Raw genomic sequence first — 22,342 nt, forward strand, 5'->3', positions numbered from 1 at the left:
TTCACTGCACTACAACCAGTCATTCATTTTCACAACACCGCCTGCCTATACTATGATAAGTTGTTTATCAAAGATTATTATCATTGAACAGAGGATGGTGAACTGAGAAGAACATTACAGTCATTAGCTTGTGGTAAGGCTAGAGTTATAGCCAAGACACCAAAGGTAAGATTACAGTATGTAGAGATTGATGCCATAGTACTCAGTCAGCTGATGTACTAGTAATAATCAAATAAATATATGGGGTAGGCCATCTTGAATTGGACCTGGACCAGTTATGTAATGCAAACTTTAGATTCCCACAAAACACATCGCCTGCCGATGCTTCTATTTAACATTCATATCGGCTATCTGTGGAGACTCACAGCAGGCAATGTATGTCACTTGTATGCCAGCTGACTGATAATAAATAATCACATGGTGTTTAGCATTGTGCTCAATTTATTATTTTGATTTTAATCATGATTAAGGATAATAAATTTTATGCAAGTATTGTGAGGTCAATTTCATTGACATATACTCACCATTTCAGTATTTTCTTCCCAGGGCAAAGAAGTTGATGATGGCGACATATTTACATTTAATGAAGACTTTAAACATAAATTATTTAGAATTAAAATCAATCAAATACAGATGAAAGAAACAGTAAGTATTTAAATAAATAATGAATGAATGAATAGTAGTACAGTAGAACGTCGATTATCCGAAATGTTCGGTTATCCGAACCTACTGTGTGTCCAGTGTTCTCCCCAGGCCTCTGAAGCGACACGGTACCGTGACGCTTGGACACTCGGTCGTGATGCTTGCCCTTTGTCCGTGACGCTTGGTCACTCGCCCGTGAGGCTTATGTTTTTGTTTACAAGTGTCAGTCTCGTCTTGCACGTATTTCAAACAATAACATGTATTGATCGAAAGGTAATCCCGCTTTTGTTAGCCATACAAAGACAGTGATAAAAATGGAAGTCTGCAATATGTTGCGAAGTCTTTCAAAGGTGCAGAGCCTCCAAATCAAAAAAAAAAACTAACTACAGTAGCAATAATTTGCCCATTGCACGCAACGGCAACAATGTGACAAAACAAGTCACGGCGTACGTCGGGAAGATCAACCCCGATTTGCTGCACTCTGATTTGTTATCACTCAATCGCTGGTGACATTAATTACCCCGAAATTAAAAAAACAAAACAAGTGAAATTAAGTCGCATTGGAAAGAAAAGTAGCAATAGCAGCGGTGAATACCCGTCCAACGCAATGCCGTCAGCTGACAATGTTACGGTGATCGTAGCATTGTACTCACAAGGTATATTGCAATGAAAAATCGCCGAACTGCCATTGTAGAATTTTTTTTTAATTATTGATTTATTAATTTCAACATATTTCGATATCTTGCCGACTTTATAAATTTAACCAAAAAATGTTTTCCCTGACGTTCATATGAACCGACATTGACATGGGCTCTAAAACTTATACACAATGATGAACCAGTTACATCCATGGATAACACTATATTCACTGACTGGCTATAACACAAGTTTTTCAATTTTTTTTCCTTTTTTGATGTTCCATTTCAAACTTTATTTGACTTGATACAAAAACATAAAATACAATGCAGTAAAATGATATAAAATTTATCAGATATAAAAATATCTTGTCTTTAATTAATTGTAGATTGACAATATTTGTTGGGAAAAACTGATCATTATGCAAATAAAAATTATGCAAATTAAATGCATTGTTATGCAAATTGGCCGTGATGCTTGACATGAAGTCTGGGGAGAACACTGTGTGTGTCCCCCAAAGTTTGTATGCAGGTCTGGCTGTGTTCCGTATAATACAAAAGTCAACTGTGAACAATAAATACTACAGTCGTCTTGTGTGACTTCCTGGTGCAACACTTTCAATAAAGCTGTTATCAACATGTAATCCGACGTCTTTCACATGTACGTTCATAGTTTACAGTGTCTGCGCAAACAATGAAACGAATTACAGATCGAATAATTTCCTAAATTCAGACAAGCCTATTATGCAACACCAGTGTTCCACTGTAAATAAAAAATGTCCTAAAACACAAACTTCATCAAATGTCTTCTCCACTGTTTACAGTCAGACCTCAACTTTACCAAGTTGTAAGTCACTGCAGTTCGGATATGTTTCCTGGGAAAATTCTACGGAGTTCCACTGCCGTCAAAGAAATGCGGCCATGAGCCGATCCCATGTTTTTTCCGATTTTTAATTTAATGTCCAGTATCAGAAGTCACATCCTTTTCGGAATAAAAAAGGAAAGAAAATAACTTCTGGGATGTCTTGCCACAGAAGTGACGCCAGTTCAATAGTGCAGTGAAAAAGAGTGACGAAACGACAAAACCTTGGTGTGCCTCTTTGATGGTTTATCAGCAGACAACGGCAACTAATGACCACAGTCGGCGGGCCGTTTGATGGTTCACAGCGTCGAAGTGTTTACATCCGGTGATCACAGCAGCCAACCTGGATTTTTACAACAATTTATTATGTCAATCGTTCTAGGTGTTAAAAACTTTGCTGAATCCAATAAAATCGGGACATCTTGTAGCAGTTTACCATTCGAAAATCCACGAGCAATCTGGTAACATCGAGCCGATCTATACACAACAAATACGAAGCGACCTTTCACCTGTTTACTTTATCAGCGTCTTTTATCTAGCGTTGGCATGGCTACCCCAGTGAAACGCAGACGCTGTGAGTTTGATTTGGATGCGAAGGTGTCAATTATAAATCGACTAGAACATGGCGAAACCGCAAGCAATCTATCTACTGAGTAATGTGTTGGTAAATCGACGATATTCGATATTAAGGCAAAACGAAAGCTGCTGGATTTTTCCAGTAAAATGGATTCAAGTGCAGGACTGAAACGAAAGATAATGAAAACAGCCAATGACGATCGTTTAGAGAAATCCGTCTTTACTTGGTTCCGGGACTTGGTTTTTCCAAGAAAGAAGCAAAGGAACTTTATCATCGCTACATTTTACGGAAATTTTGAAACATTTTTTTAATATTCCAGCGTGCAACATTTTTATTACAATGTATTACTGATTAAATAAAAATGTTTTTAATGACGTTCTCTACATGTACTATTGTTTGATTTTATTACAGTCATGTGCGTTAGAATTTGTGTGTACGTGAGCTTGTAAATTTGAGCACGCCCACACAAGATCGCATATCCGAACTGTTTGCATAACCGAACAAAAAGCATGTCCCCCTAACAGTACGGATAATCGACGTTCTACTGTATTTGAAATGTAGGCATGTGAATTCTATCTACCTGATAACTAAATGCATTAGAGTTTGAGTTGACTATATTCATGACTGTTTACAATTAATGTTTGCATAGGCTGAAGAACAATCTAATACGCAAGAGAGAGTGTTTCAAGATAGACAGTACCAGATTGATGCTGCCATAGTGCGTATCATGAAAATGAGGAAAACTTTGAGTCATACATTGTTAGTATCAGAACTTTATAACCAACTTAAATTTCCAGTTAAGGTAAGATTCTACAATTACTTATTGGTTTCTACTGCATGTCATTTTGTTACCTCCGCTGAGCACCCGAAGATTCAACAGCAAATCACTAATTATGGCATTATGTGATTTGCAATAAGTTTTTTTTATTTGTCACAAAAGTGACAAATTCAAAAAATCAAATATATATATATAAACATGTTTATGTCATGAACAAAATAGGTTTATTAAAACTCATAAAAGAACATTTCCCAACTTTGAGGTGGGTCAACTTAATACAGTACTACTGAATCACTTACTCAGTCACAATAGTTCATCTACTAATTCAAGAAAATATTCTCATGTAAGTTGTATTAATAACAAGTCATTGTTAATCACCTTGTCCTTGCTTCATTTTGTTGTTCACAGTGATTACTAATGTTTCATATTATATATAATTTGTACAACCAGTTTATGTGTTGTATATGATATTTAGTTTTGTTTTAGTTTAGTTATTTAGTTTTGTTTCGTATATGGTCTAATTAACTGTTGAATCAATTTCACTATGACCTAATTTAGGCATTGTTGGCAATGCTTTAGAAAACTATGTAATTGATATACACTTACTGTAAAATACTTTATTTTCGCTTGGAATATATTTTCACTGAAAGAACGATTCAGCAAATATACCTTTTTTCCCTATTGTCTCAACATTGCATTCTCATTCACAGCCGGCAGATTTGAAGAAACGTATTGAAAGTTTAATAGATAGAGACTACATGGAACGTGATAAAGACAATCCAAACCAATATCATTATGTGGCATAGTGTTTTATTTCCAATATGACTTTTGATGATGCCTGCTTTACACAAGACATTGCGGGATAAGGTGAATGCTAGCTACCAGATGGAAAGTGAGACATTGAAGGCACTGACTTTTAAACTCTACATTGCCATGGATGGTGATCGGCTCCCACCAGTATTTTATTCAAGGATGTGGACACACTTTTCTGCACTTTTGATATGAAAGCTAGAAACAATATTGTTATTCTAATTAGACATATCGATCTCATTTGATTTTGTGCAACACACTTGTATGTGTAATGTGTAGCTTTTGGTACATTACATGCCATTACAATTATGTATTTATGTAAATATGTACTATCTTTTAGCTCAGCAAGATTCCAGTAAGCTATGTTTCACTTGCTATTTTTATTTGGTCATTTCACCACAATGCATATTCAGTTATGTTGCAAGGGCTTGTCAGGCTACGTTTCTATGACTACATTGATTTATATTACGTGTAAAGCCAGATTAAATGTCACAACTAATTCATAATTTGTGTACGATGTTTTGTCATTAATATAAGTTAATTTGTTACATCATTATTAGGAAAGTTATTTTGTCAAACATACATGGTAATAGAGTTGATTGTGTAGTGTGAAGCAGTTCTGGCAACTAAGATGTCTAAGACTTATCGACCTTGTGGAGGAAATATTTTACCATTCTGGTGGAACCTGTTCGAATTTTGAGCCCCAGATTTGTGTGATCAATGCAGATATATTCACAATTAATAAAATCTGTAAAGCTTGCAATTTTGTTTAACATAATGTCAAATTTATTTCAAGGTTGATCCCTTCACTGACATGACAACACAGCAAGAATGCACACAAACAATTTCCCATTTTCTGTACACATGGTTATGTGATATCAAACAGTAGTGCAATGTCTTTGTCTGTCTGGTGACCCTGTATTTCTCTGATTGTTAGGCACAATAAAATCAAAATACCTATCACGTTTCATTTTGGTATAAAATGAGAAGCAGCTATTTACAGAAATGTTGATAAAATATGGTATTACAGCACTACATTGGAAATGGCAAAACATAAAATTAATTGTGTTCAAATAGTATTGTTAAACACAAATGTTATTTTATTTGGGAATTTCTATGTTAAATGCTGACATTTTGAAATACAAATAGCAGGCAGCATTGCAAACTTTGCTGTCCCCTAACACAATAGTCATTTTATACCTTATCCTATGTTGATTTATTCCTACCACTTTATTGTTGTCCCAACTCATGTCATAAGGTGCAAATGCTATTATATTTCTTATTTATTTGCTGTATGATCACACCAGTATTTTTTATTCACACTTTCATTGTTATGATTATTAATTTAAAATTTCTGACTTGAATTTTGTTGGAAAATAGCTGGGCATAATACTGATGCAGGGAAAAGGTCAAGTTCATGCTATAATTTATTACATGGTTGTGTGGCACAGGAAATCAACCGATAGTGCATAACACTAGTACTCTGAGTACTGGTACCTTCAATCTATCATGGTTGTAATTCACATCTGTTATGTACAAATATATACTGTCTGATGTTTCAACACTCATCCCTGGTGGTGAATCCTGAATTATGGAACAGTACTATATGTATGCTCTGGGGTGTTGAGTGACAGTATTTCTACCTCTAGCCTTTGTCAGTTTTAAGATAGTACACTGACAACCTGTATCAAAGTTAACTGTGTGTAGTTGAGTATTTGCCATGGATTTTGGTCTACATACAATGTAGTATACTGCCCCATATATTCAGTGCATACTCATTCAGCATTACAAATATAATTCAACTCAAGTTTGCATAATGTCAAAGCTTGAATAACAAGTGTGTATCAGTGATAACTGATGGTTGTTCTTAAAATTTGTTTTAATTGGACCAATTTTTTTGTTAGCTCCGCTGTCGACTTTGTCGAGCGGAGCTTATCATATGAGCGATTGTCCGTCGTCCGTGTCAATGTTTTATTTTTTCGACTTCTTCTTGAAAACTACAAGCCTGAATGCTTTGATACTTGGTGTATATATACCTTGGGTAGACCTCTCTTAGTTTTGTTCATTTCATGTTGATATCTTCAATTCTCTAATTTTGGTGAATATTTTTGTCATTTTTGGTAAAAAGTGATATTTTCAACTTCTTGTTAAAAACCGCATGTCCAATTGCTTTGATATCACATATATAGGTACTACATATGGACCTCTCTCAGATTTGTGCACTTCATAATGATATCTTCAATTCTCTAATTTTGGTGAATATTTTTGTCATTTTTGGTAAAAAGTGATATTTTCAACTTCTTGTTAAAAACCGCATGTCCAATTGCTTTGATATCACATATATAGGTACTACATATGGACCTCTCTCAGATTTGTGCACTTCATAATGATATCTTCAATTCTCTAATTTTGGTGAATATTTTTGTCATTTTTGGTAAAAAGTAATATTTTCAACTTCTTGTTAAAAACCAATAGTTCAATTGCTTTGATATTACATATATAGATACTACATGTAGACCTTTCTCAGATTTGTTCATTTTGTGATGATATCTTCAATTCTCTAATTTTGGTGAATATTTTTGTCATTTTTGGTAAAAAGTGATATTTTTGACTTCTTGTTAAAAACTGTAAGTCTGATTGCTTTGATATTACATATATAGGTACTACATGTGGACCTCTCTCAGATTTGTTCATTTCGTGATGATATCTTCAATTCTCTAATTTTGGTGAATATTTTTGTCATTTTTGGTACAAAGTGATATTTTCGACTTCTTGTTAAAAACTGCAAGTCCGATTGCTTTGATACTATACATATTGTTCATTTTCTAATGATGTCCTCAGTTCTTTAATTGAAATGTGCATTGCTAACAGCGGAGATATCTCAGCCGATAGGCTGCTTGTTTTAATTATTTATGCTAATAATCAGTAACCTCGCTAATCATGTTATTTTCCACTGATGTCATTATGCAGATTTTGAGATATTGTATTGGATTCTTTACCAGGGTAACAATGGTAAAATATTAAAAAGAAAACCCCCACCTCTATAGTCGTGAAATGCCATGTAACAATTCTCTAAGATTGAACTGAAGTTACCATTTACTACAACTGACAATTAACCAGACAAAGTACTGTTTTGTGAGATTGATATTGTTTAGATATTGGACACTGGTTACTATAGAAGTATGATTGATGCTAACCCTTATGTGCCGTCTTTGTCTTGTTTGGCATCACTACTTCATAGTGTCCTGATATTTACCCTTGTTATAATCCAGTTTAGTGTTTAACTATGCATTACACACTAACTTACATCAACACACTTCAATCCAGAATTCTATTGAGTGTAGGCAAAAAATGTATGCTTTTAAATTTGTTTTTACTGATTTTCCCACCAATAAATGCAGCAGTTTTGGTCTAAACATAGTTTTACACGTACCATCCTTCGGAGGGCTGATATGAAATTTGAGTACAATTAGCAGTTTGATTAATTAAGTAAAAAAGAATGCATAATAACTTCAGTTGTAGGTTTTGTAAAGTTATTTTGTACATGCAGTTTGGGTTTTCACTCATCTCTAAGGTAGTGTTATGTACATATAATAGTCACAAAGTTGAATTGGTGACAGTTGAATCCCTAGTACATAAATAGCTTATCAAAATACCACAACTTGGTGTTCAAGTATTGATTTTTACAATTAGTGACATTTTTTTTTCTATGGACATCCAAGTTGTTTCCTTATTCTGTGGTCAGTCAATTCAGCTGGAAAACATGCCTTGTTTCAATTACTTGCTGCATAGATGCCGGTTAGAATTTGAATACTTTATAAATTCACTTGTTATATTTACTGAACTGCAACTTGTATCTCTTTTGATTCAAGTTTGTTTTCCTATTCTGATATGTAAAATGTATAGCGGTAGTTATATAGTGCTTAATTGTAAAATTTCTTGTATATTTGTGTGACTGAGAAATAAATTTCCAGTTGTTACTCTATACATGCAGTGTTGTAATGTTATGTTCAGATAGATAGGCTTTTAGGCTAGTTCGCTATGCGAACTACAGGGATTTTGATTGATAGATTTGGTAGAGGCAGCCATGACACAAGTGCAATTGCCATGGGCGACCAGTTTCATAGCCCTAATTCTGACTTCAAAGTAACGTATCCTGGCAACAAATTCAAGTTTACAACCAATTTACAAGTATGGTATTCATTCTGTAAACACATCCAATCACTATGTTCCTAATTTTAATACCAACTAACTACTTGTCCGCTGATGAAATGAAATTGAAGAAACTTATTTTTACTAGTGTTCAAATGAATGGTAGAAGCCTTGACTAATTAATGTGTTTGTTTCTTGTTATATTCTTTATTTTATTTTTATTTTTTTTAGGATTGAGAACTGACATGAAAATTTGTAACTTAGATTACCTTCATAAATAAAGTGCTATATTATTATCTATAAGACAACATTCAGTGAATGTCATGTAGGAACCCCATAGAATGCTTCACCGTTACAAAGGCAACCCCCATGCCTCTGCTGCAAAGATAATGTAATGTAGGACTCACTGATTTGTGAATATTTTTAATCCATTTACAGCACACTTAACCTGTTATATTTTATTCATGGGCATCAAAAGTGGTCGTAGATCTACTAATCGGGCAAACATTTGTACATATTTATTTTACAATATAGCATACTGCAGAGATTTGGAACAAACAAATTAATAATAAAGATGAGTAGCTGTCAGTCATTTAGAATATGTGATCTATAAACATATTTTATAAACTTTCTCTAAACTTGTTTGAATTATTCAATATGTTGTTTTTGTCATGGTTCAATACAACAAAAAAGTTAGCAATATCAAGGTTGAACATACTGTAGATACATTAATTATTAACTGATTTGTAATTTTTTTATTTTTGCATACAACAAATATGTAAAATAGAATAGAGCAATAGAACTTGTTTCCCTGGTTAATTCATAAAATACAAATAGTGAAATTAAACATCAGTAAAAAATAAATAGTTTCACAGTAGAGCTCATTGAATATGAACTTTGAACCCCACAGACCAACAGTTAATGTTTAACTCAAATGTGTGTTTCTTTTTATAAAGCACACTATGGTTGCTAAAGGTGAGTCTGTTGTAACAGTTAAATATATCCTGGATTATTTACATGACTTGTTATATCAAATTATGAACTAAAATATTAAGCACAACAGTCACTAGAATTTCATGAAAACAATGTATTGGTCATTGCACTGTGACGTCATTTTTTACATTTTTACTAACCAGCATGCAAATATGTGATAATAGCACTAGATAAAAATCTAATGTGACAATGTTGTCTATACTAACAGGGACAGAGACATGTACATGTACCGGTAGTGAACAACACCATTATTTCATCTTTGTGCGAGTGACCGGTTCTCATTAACTCGTCACTGTGCATATATGCAAAACATAAGCAAGTGTGATGGCCTATACACATGAGACCCATTTTAAACACTATGCAAATTAAAGTCAGTACTAAGGGGCACTTTTAATAATCATTTTATAGTGCTCAGTCTTTGTGTTAACAATCATCAGAATATACAGTCAATTACATCATACAAACTGAAATATAGGTATCACACCACAATTTGATGTTTCAGTTATTATGTTGCTGTCTACTATATCTACAAGACTGGTTGTTGCTATGACAGAATATTGGTGGATTACATTAAGGATTATCTTGGTTATCCTACCTCAAAATGGATTTGTATATCCTGACGAGTTTTTTCAAAACCCAGAAGTCATAGCTGGTAATTATTAGTGTATATTGGTTTGTGTTTATTAATTAGAAGACATTGTTGTCTTGTATGTTTCTATCAGTTTGATTATGCTGTGGGGATAATTATAGCTGATCTTATTAAGGCTACATTTCAGATTAACATCAAATCTGGTATATCCTTGGACATCCAGGTATTTTCATCTCCTGGCAACCATCACGGTGAACAAAGGCCGAAAACTCTCAGAAAACTGTACTTTGGGATGGTTGTTGAGACTCTACTAAACTGTGTAACAAGATTAGCCCTATATGTGCAACATATATACATTCGGTTGCTCATGATTACTTCAAAGTTGAGTTTGTGCTGTTTCCTCGACTTTAGCCTTTTTCAACAGCTCTTCAACCGATGTTCTACAGCAGCTCATGCAGAGCCCATAGGAATACATGGTACAGTGATGCACGTCTCAGCAACGTGGAACGTCTTGTAATGTAGCTCCGCTCCGCTCCCGGGGATGAATATGTTCCACAAGTCAAATTCGGCATGCTGGAGGCCTAAGTCAATTTCTAGAGACAGCGCCCTCTATGGTGGCATTGATTTTGTCACTATATTGTATAAAACATTTCATGATGAATACTAGTATATGATTACTAAAAAAATAGTTGATTTTTTTTTGTTTTTATCACATGAAGAGAATCTCTTCAAATAGTATGAAAAGAAATCTGCAAAAATTTATATTAAATTTTGATATTAATAAATATTCTAAAATGGAAATTTTTATAGAAAAGATATTTGTTTAGGGATCTAAATTATAATCAACAAATGTTTATAAAATCATTTTTTAGTTGGTCAAATTTGACTATATTAGTTTATACAAGACAAGTGTTTACCTGTAAACATTGAATTTTTTCCAGCATTATTCTGAGGTTAAAATTATATATAAAAAAACTAATATTGGTTTATATGCACAAACATGGTTTACAACCAATGTTTGATTTTTAAATACTGAATATTCTAATTATGTTTTTGTCTTGCAGGAGATGTATTTGGATATGAAGTTTATACACCATGGGAATACAATAACAACTCTCCATGTCGGAACATTCTGTTCCCACTCATATCATCAGCAGTGCCATTCATATTACTCAAAATTCTAAACATATTTTTTAAAGATATCGTAACAACTTACACACTTTTAATATTCCCTAGAATGTTCATGTTGTTAGTCTCTTTTATTTTAGATTACTGCATATGCATCTTATGTAAATTACTGAATATTAATCACAGAAAATGTCAAATTCTGTTGACAACATCTTTTATAACATATGTATTTCACTGTAGAACATTTTCTAATTCTTTTGAGTCTATTTTATATGCAGTTTTGTTAGTAATATCTATTCAGTCTATCAAATCAGCCAATGAACACCAAGGTATCAATTCAGCCAATCAGCATGAATGTAGCAGACCAACCAATCAGCATGAATGTAGCAGACCAACCAATCAGCATGAATGTAGCAGACCAACCAATCAGCATGAATGTGTCAAATCATCCAATGACCAACTATGTATTGAATCAGCCAAATATCAACATATCAGTTACTGTGCTTTCAAGATTTCCTTGGTCACTGTATTTGCATTTTTTGTAAGACCCACATTTTTGTTTTTTGCTCCATGGCCAATACTTTATTTCATGTATCATATTGTTGAGATATTACCATGGAAACAGTACTCATCTTTAGTGTTATCTGTTCTATGTGGAGCTACGATACCATTTGTATTTTGTATCTTGTTAGATTCCTGTTATTACACATTTGACATTTCATTTATGTTACAATATGGCATTGACCTGCAACAGGACTTTGTTATAACTCCACTTAATTTTATGAAATACAATTCCAATATTTTTAACTTTTTAGATCAGGGTATAGATCCCTATTACAAACACTTTGTGTACAATATTCCAATTGTATTTCTTCCAATAATTCTATCAATGGCGCATAATTTGTATCAGTCAATCAAACATCATGGTGTGTTACCATGGTTTCATAACATTGACAAAGATCATATTTTTTTGACTATATGTATACTATTTCCAGTGATGTGTTTATCTCTGTGTCCTCATCAGGAAGTACGTTTCATTATACCGACACTGACACCACTTATTCTGCTCTACTCAAAAACATCAACTGACAGTTCAAAATACTTAATAACTTTATGGATTTGTTGGAATGTAGTTTGTGGTTCAATATTCGGAATCGTCCATGAGGGCGGTTTACTCAAATCGCTTGGTTACATCAGAGATTTAGTAAATGATAGTAATAACGTGACTTCCTACGATTTCATATTTTACCATACGTACACACCACCAAAACATTTACTAGCTTACAACCCATGGCTAACCAATCGGCCATTAATGACGATCCACAGTCTCCCTTCATTAGATGAATCTCATTTGCATAATACCGTAACTCGTTTAATGACCCAATGGCCACCTGGTTACCACGACAAGTTTGCAGTATATGTTCTTAGTCCATCACCTTTGCAGTATATATTCGATGAAGATCACGATGAGTACAAATATCAAATCAGGGAACAGTTTTATCCTCATTTTTCTGTGCAAGACCCTCCAGATTTTCATGTCACTGAAAATGGGATATTTGACTTTTTATCACAATTTAGTTTAATTCTGTACAAAGTTGAACTGGATCATACCCTTGTGACTTAAGTTTAATTAGTTTTCCAATTGATTGAATGTATTTCATGTTTCCTAGTTTAACTTCCATATTAATCCAAAATGGTGTCCATGTCATCTACGGTACCAACATGGTGCCACCAGAGTTCATTGTCAATAAATGTCAGTTATTTTTGAAACTGTGAAAAATTGGTTGGTACATGAATGGTCTTTTTTGAGGGCCAAAATGTGACGAAATAACACCTGATTTCATGAGAAACAAATCAAACAAACCAGAAATGTCATACATACTTTAACACAATGAATAACAGGGGATTATTTTTCAAAACAATAGATCAAAAACATTTATTGTGAAAAACAGACTTGTTTAGATTCTCAAATTCCTTGCAAGAAAGATACAAATTGACACACAACATCAATTATTTAACAACATGCATATTATATAATGATGACCTAAAAATATTCACTTTATTCACCAAGTTCCATTAAAACAACACAATCCACTAGTGGTTGATCACAATGTCCATATATTGTGTGTATTTTGTATAACAGCCTGTCCATCTAATTTATTCATCATAAAATAACCTTGAATCTGGGCGATACTGACTTGTTTGTTATGTGATAAAACTGATTTAGCAAAGTCATATGCACTGCTTTCTGGGTAATCTGGATAAAACCGAGAATACATCTGGATTAACTGATCTTCAGAAGCATGTCCTATTAATTCCTTCATGTCGACCCGTCCTGGTCGTATTAACGCTGGATCCAATCTATAAATCAAGCATAAAGACAATTTGTGATATTTTACAGTTGATAAATATGTTGTCCATACAGTGAAAGGCACAAAGCTGAAGTCCATCATCAGCTTTCATTAAAATTCAAATATTTAACAGCGATTACAAAACATTGTCTACTCCCATAATGTGCGAACATCACATAGCAACTGTAACCGCCCACAGAGGTACTTGCTGATTGGAACTATTCATTACTATTAATTAAAACTAATACCATATCCTGCTTGGTCAATTTGATTTTCAGCATCCATATTGATTTATAATATTTATAATGATCACAGATTTGTGCCATTCACTGTATTATATATATCAGGTCATACACATCTCCAACATTGTTATAAAACCCTGGCTACATGGCTTCACTTAATAGTTACAAGACAACTGTGGTAAAATATGCTAACATGTTAGTAATCAGTAGCTTGTAAATGAACCAATCAGTGTGCCTTCATCCGTCAGGGAACCAATCAATGTACTTGTTGAAGCAGATGCTCCATGCCCTTGTTCTAAAACAACCACTGATTGGTCATTTGGTTTCATGATGCTTACTCAAGAATATTAAAAAAATATTTTCCAGGCATTGTCAGATAATGTTAGAATTATAGTGGGTGGTATCCAGGTAGTCAGCTAATGTGTAATAGGAAGCACTTACTGTGTGTTGAAGATATCAGAGACAAGGACTGATAGACATAACAGAAATTGTAAATATCCAACATAAATTAAAGTGCAAATCATTCACATTTGCCAAATAGTGAAGAAGATACACAATTACATTTAATTAAATATGTAAATGAGCTCATTAATACTGCATAATTCACCCCTCACTAAAATCAAATATGCTTAGGTAAATAATATGTTTTTAACCAAAAACAAATCAAGCAATTATACAGACTATTTCAAAGAATTGAAATTCAATAATTGGTTCTTAAGTTAAGACACTAGTAAAACAGACACACAGACTCCTTTCTGTGACTCACAATGGGAGATTCAGAATAATCTGGAATTGTTCATTTATATTTTTCATGTAATTATGACAAAATCTACCATCAACATTATTAACAATAATTTAGAATAATTACTGACCTTTCAAGATAGTTTGTTGTCATGAAGACTATTCTAGCTTCCGTAGATGCTACACCATCCAGTGCATTCAATAAACCACTAAATGTAACACGACCCATACCTTCATATTTAGCTACAAATCAAATAACAAAAGAATCACAATTTGTTACAGAGCCCTCTAGTGATGAAAATATGAAATTACGCTCAATTTTTGGATGTAATTTCATAATGATCATTAATGACTTGGTAAACACAATATAGTAATGAAATTTTATGTTACAACAGTAATGCCACTAATCAACTTAAATGCCTTGCAAGAACCAATAAAATTTTTTAAATATTTTTTTCTCAGGTTCTCCCTGTTTGAGGGCGTAATCACCTGGATCAAAGGTGAGACCAACATGTGGTCTTTTGTTTACTACTTAGCGACTGTGTACATGTGGGTTTATTCTGTGTGTATTTGGATGTTTTAATCTTGGTGTTTTTCCAGGTGTGTCTTGTTTACCTGAGATTTGCAAGAGTTTGAACTGGCCAACATGTTAGTTTTTTTCATATGGTTGATTACTGGCATGTTGATTTCCCATTTTTGAGCCATGTTTTCAACTTTCTTCGTCATTTTCATATAGCAATCTCGTCATATGTTAACATTGTCGTCTATGGAAATTCAATTAGTGGTATGAGCCCATTATAGCAACTGTTGAAACCAGACAATGTATGTTTACAAACAGCACCCTCTAGAGGCAAAACTAAATCAGCAGCAATTCCTTAAAATTCATGCTACAGTATGAAAGACAATGAGTGAAAATCCTTATTTTTTAAAGCTTATCATTTTAAAAAGCAAGATCCTAATATGGAAAAAATTTTGCATTACATTTGTTCCAAACTCCACCTGATAGATTGGAATATGTTGGTAAGAAGTTAATTTATACAAATTATTTTATTTTATTTTGCTACTGTGAAATACTTTATTTTACCTGGAATTAAATTTTGCTGAAAAGACATTTTGGGTGTTTTGTATGGAGTTTAATTTCACTGATTTTTGATGAGTTGAATGTAAAACATGAAATAGGGATATTTGCTGGATTTTATTTTCACTGAATCATCCCTTCAGTATTTTACAGTATTTCCTGATTAGACTTGAATCAAACTTCATTAACTTGAGAGCAAATCACAAAAAAGTTTGCCCCCAAGGGATGAATAATGGAAATGTGTAATGTCATGCACAATTCACCATTCACCATTGTTCAATAGGGTTACCATTGTAAAATGAGAGTTTCCCACACACAGTACATGTATATTGTATAAAGTATTTGAGAATTAATAACAATGTTTACATTGACTAGGTGTATTTTGTCAAATAGAGGGCACACCACTGCTTGATACAATGAGACTCGCCATATAGATACATTGTGATAAATACTTACCTTCTTTACTCAGTTCTCTTGTAATGAAAGCAGCATCGATGTCTTCTAATAAGATAATACTTTGTTGAGGTGCTACACACAGTAAATGGTTGAGTCTATCATCTGACAAACCTTTATCACTTAGATTCAACACACATATACTGTAATCCAATGCACCAGCAAGTGCCATTCTATAACCATAAGTCAATCAAAAAGAAAGATGAGATGAAAAAAACATACATTCACTCAATTAAAATTCTGTAAATCTATTCCTTCTACAATGCCACAATCTACAATCGTGAAGTTTCAACAATACATAACTTATAGTGAGAATGAATTAGCAATGAAATCAACAACATCAATGTCCTTGGCTCAGAATGTCATTTTTAATTTTTGCTATTCGCAATATTTATTATTTTATTATTTTATGGCATTCATCAGTTTCATGAAAGTTGCTGACACAGAACAATCAAAATAATTTCTACAACAAGATTTCAAAATTTTCACTGACCCTCAGAATTTGGGAAAATATTTCACTCACAAAATTAGAGTGGTTTAGAGTAACATATGTGAGCCAACACTGATGTACTAAATAAGTATTGTTGAGAGTTGTAAGGTTAAATGGTGTAGGAATGCTTACATGTAACTACTTTTACCACACCCAGGAGGTCCATGAAGTAAATATCCTCTTCTGTATGGAATGCCTGTGATAAGAATTGACAGTCTGACATTAAGTAAGACAGTATAAAACAGAAAACAATAAAGTGCATAAATATGTACTGCGACTATATTGATTACGTTATGTTTAAATCAAACTTATCTTTTTTGTATGTACAAGTAAAATCCTACCAGTACGAAACAGCAGATTTTAAACAGTCTGCAACTGACAGTAACCCAGCCCACTGAGTGCTTATATTGGTCAGACTGTAATCATTAGTAACCTAGCCCACTGAGTGCTTGTATTGGTCAGACTGTAATCATTAGTAACCCAGCCCACTGAGTGCTTGTATTGGTCAGACTGTAATCATTAGTAACCCAGTCCACTGAGTGCTTGTATTGGTCAGACTGTAATCACTAGTAACCCAGCCCACTGAGTGCTTGTATTGGTCAGACTGTAACTGTTAGTAACCCAGCCCACTGAGTGCTTGTATTGGTCAGACTGTAATCATTAGTAACCCAGTCCACTGAGTGCTTGTATTGGTCAGACTGTAATCACTAGTAACCCAGCCCACTGAGTGCTTGTATTGGTCAGACTGTAACTGTTAGTAACCCAGCCCACTGAGTGCTTGTATTGGTCAGACTGTAATCATTAGTAACCCAGCCTACTGAGTGCTTGTATTGGTCAGACTGTACCTGTTAGTAACCCAGCCCACTGAGTGCTTGTATTGGTCAGACTGTAACTGACAGTAACCCAGCCCACGAGTGCTTGACCTGTAACAACGTCCTTTGACCTAATGGGTCAAGTCTGGAATTAATCAATCAGAATTTTGTGTTGTACCGATGCAATTCTGCAGAAATTCTAGAAGACTTTCTGGTAACGCAATGCGGATTATCGATGTTGTACTAACATAAGTACAAGTAAACTGAATATGGCATGAAATATTTACCGCATTTTACTTTTATTAACAGGTCATTGTCGAAGCATGGTTTATGCACGGTTACCGTGGTCTACGCATTTACAACATATTCACAGCGGTTGATATCCACGCTGTATCATACATTTTGTATAAAAACGATTACCAGTATTCGTTAAGCAATGATCAAAGACCAAGTTTTAAATTAGTGGCATTTTGATGGGGTGGACACTTTGTCGAATGTGACCCCAATTATAGGAATTGCGTAAAAGTGGAGGGTGGGCACTTGACCGGTCATAGGAGCAAACATAGTCCAGTACGGTATATTGAAATAAATTTCCAACATACCAGTACACAGACGGGAAAAACAACATGCAAAGTGTGCACCCAAATATTTCAAATGCTGTGTCAATTATCTAACCCAGTGGCAGTACTTGTCTCAGGTCATCATTTAACAGTGTTTGTCTCTCTGGTCTAATTTATTCACCTCTATCTGCATACCACTTGGGATCACCGATAAATTCTTTGACATCCTTTAATATTCTTTCCCCAATATCTTTATGCAAGATAACAGAAGTGAATGGCCTTTTCTTTCTTGGATATCCAAACTGCCTCCATTCTGCTCCCATTGGTGTGTACATTATGGTTTTACCTTCTTGTTTCGCCAAAGCTAACTCACGTGCTACAATCAAAATTATTGTTGTTGTTATCAGCATTACAAATTAATATCATTGCCATGAAAAGAACAAAGCTGAGAATACTGCCTTAGGTACATGCATCATTTAAATGGAGATAAAAATATTTTATCTGTTCAGACCAAACATTAAATACATGAAAATTACAATACAACAGATATTGTGAATTCAAGGTATACAATGTACCAAATACGGAAGCAGTCAAAATATCAAGCAGATGTACCTGTATAAAAAGTTGACAACAAATGATGACAGACAATCTCTATAAGCTCTATGTCAGTGGAACTAACTGACATATTTCATTCTAAAATAAGGTGATCTGAGACCATAGTTGAGTAATAGTATAGCTATATGTATTTAGTTAAAAAATATGAAACATCAACACCAATCTATAAATGAAAATGGCTGTTAGAATTCAAATAGATCAATACAAAGATGGTAATGGGGCATCAGAGGAGGTTCTAATTAATATTAATGAGTTAGTTAAACAAAATCCAATCAGTAAATGTTTTCTAAGTTGCTATTTCACTTATAGTACACCCATTATTATATAATATTATCAAACATTCAAATGCAAACATAGTTTGTAATGGTTTTGGACTTGTGAAAAAATGGGTCAAAAATGTTAAATACTGTGACATTCATTATACCTACTCGGGTAGTAGGAATTTCAAAGCAAGTTAAAAAAGGTCTACAAAATTGTAATAAAAATTTTCATAAATATCACAGATTGCAAAGTGAGTTTATATGAAACAATCTTCAAAAGAAACTACCTATGTCAATACAAGAGCACACATACTATCGTCATGGCTAACCCACTTTTGAGACAGAAATTCATGAAACTTTAATTTTGCTAAATTATTTCTTGTGATCGGGTGTTTTAACATATTGCCTGATTTTTTTCCCCATTTATTTCTGCTATTCATGGAGGATTTCCGCCGGTGATGTGTACCGAAACTAGTATTGGAACTATTATCCTAATTTTTCTATGAATTTTGCTAATTTTTCAATCCAAAATGGTCACCATATTAGAGTTTAAATCGCAAATTCATTGATTCCATGGAAACACATTTTGATGCAATTCATCATTTATTTGGTAGAACATTACTCAGTAAAAGATCCAGTATTTCATCCTTGAAGTCAAAACCTGCCTCATCATCAGCCTCATTCATTACAATTTACCTTGATCGAGGATTTCAAAGAATATCTTTTTGTTTCTTCCGACAGAGGTTAACGTGACGGTTTCCCAGGGTGTTCCACTATGAAGATCAATCATTTGTTTTTCCCGGTTTCTTTCCACTCGTATTAAATAATTTGCATACCTGAAGAAGATTAAAAGAGAATCGAGAGAAAATCCCAAATCCCAAATTTTGAAAATGAGTGAGTGTCAAAGGAGAGGTTAAAGATTAACTGACCACAGTTTTATACAGGTTGTATTCATTCGCTAAGGCTGGTCAAGTTGTTTTGAATCGCTATTTGAAATTTGTAAATCTGAATAATACTTTACATTTCATAAAGGCACAAATTTGTTTTATACATAGAAACATTTATAAGTGTTTCTGAAACATTTATCCCTATATACCCTCGCACTTCATTTAAATTCAAAGAAGAAGTTTTCATTGGCTATAAAAACCATTGGGTAATGCCCCATAGCTGAAGTGGATTTACTAGCCATGTTTAACACAAATAATACAAATGTAGATGTTCAAAATATAACGGTCCGCTGGCAGCATGTGTTCAAATTTCATGTAAGCAAACAATGTATTTTACAAGCAATACATGTATGTACATTGCTATTAGTCCCATATTGAACAGGACACAGTGCGACGACCATCGCCCTTTAAAATGTTTGGAGATAGCGATTGCTGGAATAAATTAAAAAAATGCAAGTACAATTAAAGTAGTACAATTATCATTTGGTACAGAACGTTAAATTGCGAAAGCAAATCAGTGTCAAATGAGAGGTTAAAAAATTGCAGTGGAGTTTTGTACTGTGGCAGTATTCATCCGCTAAAGATTGTGATCGGTTAAGCTGTTTTCCATTACCATTTAAATATTTTACCCTTGGTGCAACAAAGGCATTCCTTCATCATTATAAATTTCAATGGAAGTTGAATCAAACCAGCCAATTAATGGGTACAATGTGTAATACATCTTTGGATCAATCGGCCAATAGAATCCTCTTGTTTCAGTTAATAATAATAATCAAGTTTTATTGCATCCTTAGAAATTACAATATTTCTTTTGGTAAAGAAGCAATAAATATATCCATACACAACACAATTACAATACAATATAAATAGATACGTTAAAGTTTTCTGTACTCCATGGCTTTAAGTAGATAGGTCCCCATACATTTAATTGCCTTGGAGTCCTTGTTGCTCATCAAAAATATAAAATTACTCAATTTATCTCCTGCATTAGTTAATGTAATTTCTGTGAGCAATTCATGTCTAATATGTTTGTACCGATCACATTCTAAAAGGAAGTGAACTTTATCTTCTATTTTATTTTGGGAACACAAATTACAAATTATTTTTTCAATGGGAGTTTTTGGCTGTGTGTGCCTTCCTTTTTCAATAGCCAAACAATGGTTACTTGTTCGAAAGCGTGACATGCAGACTTGATGTTTTTTCTTAAGACAATTTAAGTATGACTCAAAATTATAAGTGTTTTTGAATTTTGCATATGTTCTTAGTTTTGTGTTTTCTTGATTGACATTCTGTTTCCAAAATGTAATATAGTTTTCTTTTAAAGTCTTATCAATGTTCTTCATATAATTCAAATCTGTTTTACTAGTTTGGATTCTTGAGTCAATAACTAAATTCTGAAACGATGAACACCATGGTAAATTGAATTTCATTTGTTAATAATATGCTTGTTTTGTAAGACATTTATCTGGAAGCCCTTGTATGCATAACCAATACTTGATAAGGTTTTTCTTGGTGTCTATTAGTAATGGGAAACAGCCCAACTCTGCCCTACAAGCTAAATTTGCACAAAATTTATTTAGGCCTAGAATATTTCTACAGAATTTCAAATGTAGTTTTTCACTTGTAGTTTTGTCCCATTTGTTTTCATTCAAAACTTCAATTCCTAAAATTTCTGAACCATAAATGAGTACTGGAAGAATACATGTTCTGAACAGATAGATAAATGTTTTACAGTTGCATTCAGGTGGAATGTGTCTTAACATTGCATATAAGGCTCTGTTGGCTTTATCTGCCATGTTTTGTCTGGCTTCAGTAAATTTCCCATTGGACTGCATTGTAACACCCAAGTGTTTGAATTGTAATATTTATAAAGATGAGGGAATCCATTTGTTGCACCAAGAATATATAAAACAAATTCCTGAAACCTGGTGTGGAAAATTCATGAAATGAACAATATAAAATAAAATAAAATATAAATTTACAAGTTGAAAAAATCAACTTACCAAAAGAAATGAGTGCCTGGACTAGGGACAAAGTCAAATTGCGTTTTGATGCTACCACTCTCTGTTTGGTGAAAAGTTGTTTCGACACTTAGATGTTGCGTTTTTTTGGCATGTGTTGTTATCCACTGTAACAACCAAAAGTAACTTTTATCTTTGCTTGGCACTTCTAGCGTCATCATGTAATGTCTTCTGAATGCAACCATTGCAAACTGACTACCTTTACGAGCAAACGCTAGAACAGCACCAACACCAACTAACCCAAATCCAGCACCGAAGTACGGATTGTCTTTTAATGATGATATGATATCTGCTAATGGCATTGTTAGTTATTCAAATATAGTCATACATTCGGCAAAATATATTACAAAGAATATCAGCATCTTCTGGCAGCGGTATCGTACGTTGCAGAGGGATTTGGTGCAAATATGAAAGAACGCATGTTATGGTCCATGTAGGCCGCCATGTTTTAAAGGTTAAAGTTCACCAGGACAAAGTTGTTTAATTAAAAGTTGAATACGATATATTTAGTTCTGAGTTGTGAGTCATTATAGCAGTGTGCATAATCTCTTATTGCGTAACATTAATTAAATTGACGGCGTGAATAAAGTTAGTTAGTGGCTTTGT

General features: G+C 33.5%; 3 protein-coding genes across 3 annotated transcripts in view; 2 read left to right on the plus strand and 1 right to left on the minus strand.

Annotated features, from left to right (window-relative positions):
• LOC100373891 (cullin-4A-like) overlaps positions 1-8,289 on the plus strand; it is a 28,779-nt gene extending 20,490 nt beyond the window's left edge. Inside the window, exons 16-19 of the mRNA XM_085498656.1 lie at positions 92-165; positions 547-645; positions 3,366-3,518; positions 4,205-8,289. Coding sequence (XP_085354782.1) covers positions 92-165; positions 547-645; positions 3,366-3,518; positions 4,205-4,300 — 422 coding nt within the window. The 3' untranslated portion in view covers positions 4,301-8,289. The remainder of the gene's footprint in view (positions 1-91; positions 166-546; positions 646-3,365; positions 3,519-4,204) is intronic.
• Positions 8,290-9,418: 1,129 nt separating this feature from the next.
• On the plus strand, positions 9,419-12,790 carry LOC100373743 (GPI alpha-1,2-mannosyltransferase 4-like). The gene is made up of 3 exons (XM_085501457.1): positions 9,419-9,431; positions 9,952-10,101; positions 11,103-12,790. The coding sequence occupies exons 1-3, from the start codon at positions 9,419-9,421 to the stop codon at positions 12,788-12,790; spliced, it is 1,851 nt and encodes a 616-aa protein (XP_085357583.1).
• Positions 12,791-13,072: 282 nt separating this feature from the next.
• Positions 13,073-22,164, minus strand: LOC100373593 (mitochondrial chaperone BCS1). The gene is made up of 7 exons (XM_085499531.1): positions 21,719-22,164; positions 19,465-19,604; positions 18,075-18,269; positions 16,654-16,717; positions 16,035-16,204; positions 14,632-14,743; positions 13,073-13,527 (listed from the first exon to the last, which is right to left on the minus strand). The coding sequence occupies exons 1-7, from the start codon at positions 22,036-22,038 to the stop codon at positions 13,272-13,274; spliced, it is 1,257 nt and encodes a 418-aa protein (XP_085355657.1). The 5' UTR covers positions 22,039-22,164; the 3' UTR covers positions 13,073-13,271.
• Between the last annotated feature and the right edge of the window lie 178 nt (positions 22,165-22,342).

Source organism: Saccoglossus kowalevskii, chromosome 1 (assembly GCF_978046115.1).
Source record: "Saccoglossus kowalevskii chromosome 1, keSacKowa6.1, whole genome shotgun sequence".
Lineage (NCBI taxonomy): Eukaryota > Metazoa > Hemichordata > Enteropneusta > Harrimaniidae > Saccoglossus > Saccoglossus kowalevskii.